Below are 6398 nucleotides of genomic sequence, written 5' to 3'. Positions count from 1 at the left end.
GGGGGGGGGGGGGGGGGGGGTGGGGGGGAGTGAGTGTGGGGCTGGGCACATGAAGGGGGAGTGAGCATGGGGCTGGGAGGAGGGGAGTGAGTGGGCTTCCCGTGTTGTCAGTGCTTTGCTTCCTGTGATCGGACGTGAAGGAGAGAACCTGAGCTGTCAGGATCAGGAGTGGGCACCGGCCTGTGGACCACAGCCTGGAGGTCTCTCCTCACTCCCACCAGCCTGCTCACTCCCAGACTGTTCGGAACAACTGACCCAGGGCCTGGGGGTGCTCACAAGTGTGTCCGGCCAGGCTGAGCCCCTGCCCAGTGACAGAGGCGGGTCCTCCCACCCAGGCCTGCTGCTCTAAGTCCCTGCAGCAGCAAAGGCTCAGACGGCCTTTCCCAAGCCCAGGAACACCCCTGGACATCAGGAGTTGTCAGCTACGCAGACTGAGCCCCCACCTTGGCATCCAACAAGTAATTGTATGGCATGAAGACGATATCGGCTTGCTGCTTCAGGTTCCGGGACAGGTAGTAAGGGCACACCCTGGGAATGAGGAGAGGGGAAGATGCTGTGAGCACCCCGTGCGGGGGACGGTGACCCGAGGCCGGGGCTGCCACATCTTCCGACCCGGAAGGAGCCCTCATCCTGTGCATGGGGTCCAGGTGGGAAGCTACTGTCTGGGACGGATGGGGAGTCCACATGAGTTTCCAACCATGTAAATCGTCGTCTCTTTAAAAACTCGATGGAAAAGAAAAACCAACCCTATTCCTGGATAGAGGTCATCAGAATCAAACACAACACAGAACCACTAAAACAAAGCAGAGCTGGGTCGGGCGCGGTGGCTCACGCCTGTAATCCCAGAACTTTGGGAGGCCGAGGCGGGTGGAACTCTTGAGCTCAGGAGTTCGAGACTGGACTGAGCAACAGAGTGAGACCCTGTACGTACAGAAAACACAAAAATTAACCAGGCGTGGTGGTGCATGCCTGGAGTCCCAGCTACCTGGGAGGCTGAGCTGAGAGAATCCCTTGAGCCTGGGAGGTTGAGACTGCAGTGAGCCAAGATCACGACGCTGCACTTCAGCCCGGACAGCACAGCGAGCCTCTGTCTCAAAAAAAAAGAGGGGAGGAGCTCTCCCCTCAGTATGAGAAAAGCTTTATTATAACTTGAATCTCTGAAACTATAAAAGAAGTGGACAAAGGACACATTTGCTGTCCTCAAAAGAACGAAGCCAAACTACCAGCACCAGCACAGGAAGCTACCCACAGCGCTGAGTGAAAACAGCAAACTGCAGAACACTCCGCGCGGACAAAACCGTGCGTGCTTCCACACGGACACACGCCTGCAGGGCTCTGTCCAGCGCCACGGTGGCCACCTGGGGTGGCTGAGGGCCGGGGGGAGGGACGCAGCTTCACTTTTTACTCTGTGTTCCTCAGAGCTGCTTAAACTTTCTCATACTGAATGGTGGTTAGTTTCATAACTTAAAAAGGAACAAAGAAAAGGGAAGAAACGTATCTGGGCCTCCACAGGTCACAGGAGAGCTGGGCCATGGAAGGACAGCAGTCGTGGCCTCACTGAGGGGTCTCACCTGTGCTTGCTTCCGCTCTTGACCAAGTCCTCGATGTCCAGGATGGGGCTGGCCAGCTCCTGCTCCAGGCTTTTCTCTGCAGGTGTGAGGCAGGGGTAAACACACACCCTCAGGGTCCAATAAGTCTCCCAGACCACAGAGGGATGGCCAGGACAGAACAGCTCCTACACGGCAGGCAGGGCTGGGTGCCCCCCCGCCCCAATCATGAACATGCCACAAAGCACCCACTGAGGGTCTCAGGTGTCCAAGGGAAGCCCCCACCCGAAGTGATCCCGAGTGAGCCCTCCTGTGCCCCTAGAAGGCCTGAGGTTGAGGGTGGATCAGACAGAGGCCAGCAGGGTTCCGAGGGTTCTATGCATCCTCTCTGAGACAGCCCAAGACAGGACAGGGGTGACGGCTACACTCAGCCCTCCCCAGGGCAGGGAAGAACAGCCCCTCAGCATATTGCCCCAGCCCACAGAGGCATCTCCCAAAAACCCTGGAGGTGCCCCTGTGATTAGCACCGTGGCTCAGCTTCCCTGCCAACCACAACAGGCCCAGAACTGCCAGCGAAAGGAACGCCAGGTTTTCCTAGGCTAAACGGTGGCCCGCTCCCCTCTGCAGCATGGCAGCCCTGGGAAAGGGCACTGCCTATGCTGGCTGAGAGGACCAGGGAAGAAAAGACGTCGGGGAGTTTGGGGGATGTCCTGCCCCTCCCTTGCCTCTACAGCACAGGCCCCCAAACTGGAACCACAAGAACTTCTTAGGAAGCTGCTTCAACACAGACAGAACCAGGGACCTCTTCTAACAAGCACCCCAGAGTCTTAGGGCAGCCACGTGGGGCAATGGGGCCTTCCCCAGCTCCCGGCTCCATCATGGCTGCTTTGTGCCCGTCCCAGGGAGGTGCCAGGCCCCGAGGGCCAGGACTCAGCTGCAGAGGCCAGAAACGCACACGCGCACACACACACACACACGCGCACACACACACACTCACACACACACACCAGTGATGACTCAACTCCAGACGCTCCCAGGGATAGCAGGGAAGGCAGGGGAGGAAAAGCACATCCCTGAGCGGCACCATAGCAACGACCAGCCAATCAGCACGCACTGCCGCACAGCGGCACTTGCCAAACCTTCCCTGGCAGAGAGCTGAGGGCGGGGCAAGGACAGGAGCTGCAAGGGGAAGGGGGACAAGGGGCAGGGCCCTCCCAGAGGCTCTGCCCCAGGCTGACCCCAAGCTTGCTGTCCCCAACCAGAGTCCTCACAGGACGCAGGCCAGGAAGGGTGCCAGCTCTCTAGCTGTCTCTTCATTCGCCCAAAATACCTGTCTTCCTTCCCCTCAGACCCCTCCAGGAGCTGCAGCCCACTCTAAAGATGCCCAGGCTGGCCAGGCGTGGTGGCTCAAGCCTGTAATCCCAGCACTTTGGGAGGCTGAGGCGGGCGGATCACGAGGTCAGGAGATCAAGACCATCCTGGCTAACACGGTGAAACCGCGTCTCTACTAAAAAAATACACAAAAAATTAGCCGGGTGTGGTGGCAGGCACCTGTAGTCCCAGCTACTCGGGATGCTGAGGCAGGAGAATGGCGTGAACCCAGGAGGCGGAGCTTGCAGTGAGCTGAGATCGTGCCACTGCACTCCAGCCTGGGCGACAGAGCAAGATTTCATCTCAAAAAAAATAAGATGCCCAGGCTGGCACAGGTGCTGCAAACACCCCCTCACAGCCTGTCCAGGGGGCAGACAGGATGCAAAGGTTCACAGCTAGGCAACCTGCCGCCAGGTCGGGCAGTGAGAGCCCAAGCCAAGGGGGACAGGCTGGGGCTGGGCTGTGTCTTCTTGGACTGAGCCCACAGGCCTGGGGGAGGAGACAGATGGGGGCCCAGAGCCAGAGGCCTGACACGGATAGAAGCAGCACAGAAGGCGGTCAGCGGCCTCCCCACCAGGCACCAGGTACCAGGCCCGGCGGCCACAGGGGTGCTACCCTTGTCCAGGACCACCGCCGGACAGCCCACACTCAGCGTTCCATACTATCCCCAGGACCCCCGCTGCATGGGCCCACATTCAGCGTTCCATACTATCCCAGGACCCCCGCTGCATGGGCCCGCACTCAGCGTTCCATACTATCCCAGGACCCCCGCTGCATGGGACTGGGGACACCCAGCAGGCACTCCTGTCCTGTCCTGGAAATCCGGGTGAGGACCTTGGAAATGACGACGGGATGAGAATCTCCAACAGCACATCTGCCCCCCCGTCCCAGAGTCCCGTCCTATGGGCACTACCAGGACGAGTGGGCAGCTTCCATCAGGGAACCTGGGGGCAGAGCCCCTCAGAGCCCCTTCTCAGGACCACCAAAAAGGCCTGGACAACCACACATCAAGGTGACTGGAGGTCCTTGGTGCCACCAGAACAAAAAACACAGCAAACAAGAAGCAACATAGAAGATGCCTCCAGCAACATAGCACAAGCCTCCAGTAAGCGGAGGTCTCCCTGCAGGCCCACGTTCCGCCCACCCTGTTCCTCTAGGGCCCAGAAACGTCTGGTGGTGGGTCAGGTGGGACCACCCAGCTCCGTCTCTGCCAGGCGAGTGCCGTCCTAAATATAATAGCAGCTTCAGGGTCCTCAGTCCTGGCACACTGAACACTCAGCAAACAGGAGTGCAGACAGCAGCCCACGGGACCGCCGACGCCTTCTAAGTCCTCCAGGGCTGCGTCACCTGAGGCTTGAGCCCCAACTGAGGCAGGAAACAGAGGGAACCCTGATCCCACAGAAGCTCAGGCCGTGCCGACTGCACAGATGCCACCCTCAGGTCACAGAAACAGTAAGGGCGGCCGATGGGGTCGCACCCTGCCACTGTCTCTGAGACCCCGTGATGAGCTCCAGAAGCCCCTGACATACCCAAGGGGCAGCCACTGGGTGGAGAAGCACCCCCGGCCCTCACAGGCTGTGGCCACCTGCAGTCACAAGGTGCCCCGGCTCTGCTCCCGTCACTCACTCATTCCGTCTCCTGAAGAGGACCCAAGGCCTCCCGTGTCGGACCCACAGGACTCAGCCTGGAGTCACGCTCGGGGCTGTAATTTTTCTCTGCAAGGTCAGCACAGGACAGAGACACATGCGGCAGGGTCGGGGGAGGCCAGACACGGCTTCCAGGACACCCTCCCAAGATGGCATAGGGCCGGTCATAGGAGCACCCGCTGCTGGGCAAGCAACAAAACCCCAGGCTCCCCGAAGACAAAGTAGGTGTTCAGCAAAACCCCTGCTGTATGCACCAATGGTTAGGTGCAGGGAGCCCTTCTCGTCAGGAAATGGAGAGAGCCTTCCCAAAATCCAAGGCCCCAGGCACCAGCCACAGGCAGTCCCGCCGGCTGGCTGTCTCAGACCACTGTGTGAGCTCTTCCACACAGAAGACGAACACGGGTGGCCCCGAGTCAGAAGACAGTGCCCAGGTACACGGCTGCACTGGCCGCCCCACCAGGCAAGCACAACCGGGCTGACGCCCTGAGAGGCTACACACACTCCACCCCGAGCCTGGTCCCACCGAGCTGCCTGTACCTTCCACGTTGTTGTAGAAATGACACGAGCGACTTGCCACCTTCCTGCGGCACAAGTGGATCTGCGGGAGGAAGGGCAGAGTGCGCGGCTGCAGCATGGCCAAGAGACCCGAGCCAGTTCCCACCCCCACCAGGCCCTCCCCTGCAGTCCCCCAGTGAACTCTGAACCCTAGCCCAGCGGGAGCACAGCCTGGGACTCTGGATACCCAGCAGCACTCGCCTCGCGGAACCCGGAGCCGGAGCGGGAGCCAGGAGCCCACCTGCATGTGGTTACTCTCTTGTTTCTTCACCTCTGGATGGATGCACAGCTGCTCCCGGGAGCCCAGCACACACACCTTAGGCCTGGAGGGAGAGAGCACTGTGGGTGGAGGAGGAGCTGCCTCCAACAGCCATAGCGTGGTCCCACAGCGTGAGCCGTATGGAGACACACAGGAGCACTGGCGGCCAGAGGAAACGAGCATAACTGCAATGTGGTCCGGGTGCAGGAGTGGCCCCGGCGTAGGAGCGTGGCCCAGGTGTAGGAGGGAGCAGGGAGACAAGCGGGAGAACTGGACAGAGGGACGAGATTCGACAGCTTCCACAGCACCCTGCCATTGGCCCCTCCACAGGAACCCGACAGAACACCAAGACTCTGCTGGGTTCTGACAAGTGGCAGGGCCTCCTCCCACTTCATGTGCAAAGCTGCACTGGGGGCTGGCCCTGACCTGCCACACAGCTGCCACAACAGCACCTGAAAGGAGCTCAGGACGCCAGCCCAAGGTCAACACACAAATGCAAAGCTGCTTCCTCACAAGTAACGGGCACTAGAGACAGCCCGGGCCCCAGCCCACCCCTGGGCACCAGCACACTGCACACTTGTGGGGAGCGTCTGGAAAGACCACCCCCCTCCACTACAGCACAGCATAGTCTGTGGACCCAGCACCACGTCAAGCTGGTTCTCTCGAGGACCCCAAGACAGGTGTGAACTCGTCTGACCCACCGGTAGGAGGTGTTCCGAAGCTCGTTGATGACCTGAGTGAGTTGCGAGTGGGTCCTGGAGGCGTAAATGATCTTTGGGATATCCGTGTAGCAAGCTGCCCAGACACAAGCAAGCACGGAGGTCATGGTTCTCACATGTCAAAGGCGGGTGGCATTCAGCTAACTCAGCCCTGCAGACGGTCAAGAATCTGACACCCCAGAGACTTGTTTATCAAAAATGGGTGAAGTGGACATCTGCCATGCCCTAATTCAGCAAGAAAGCCCAACCCTAGGTTTATACCCACGATGGCGAGAAATTATGTGGCAGCTACAAAATTCTC

The 6398-nt window shown here is 59.7% G+C and overlaps 1 protein-coding gene across 1 annotated transcript; it reads right to left on the bottom strand.

Moving 5' to 3' along the window:
- Positions 1-192: 192 nt before the first annotated feature.
- On the bottom strand, positions 193-6173 carry LOC111533934 (regulator of telomere elongation helicase 1-like; the record flags this gene model as incomplete). The annotated part of the gene is made up of 5 exons (XM_026450316.1): positions 193-528; positions 1572-1647; positions 5102-5162; positions 5361-5442; positions 6080-6173. Coding segments are annotated over 5 exons (419 nt in total), but the record flags the coding sequence as incomplete, so codon positions are not given.
- Between the last annotated feature and the right edge of the window lie 225 nt (positions 6174-6398).

The sequence above is a fragment of the Piliocolobus tephrosceles genome, unplaced genomic scaffold, assembly GCF_002776525.5.
Source record: "Piliocolobus tephrosceles isolate RC106 unplaced genomic scaffold, ASM277652v3 unscaffolded_17440, whole genome shotgun sequence".
Taxonomy (NCBI): Eukaryota; Metazoa; Chordata; class Mammalia; order Primates; family Cercopithecidae; genus Piliocolobus; species Piliocolobus tephrosceles.
Note: the sequence above shows the minus strand (reverse complement) of the source record. Positions and strands in the feature narration are given on the sequence as shown.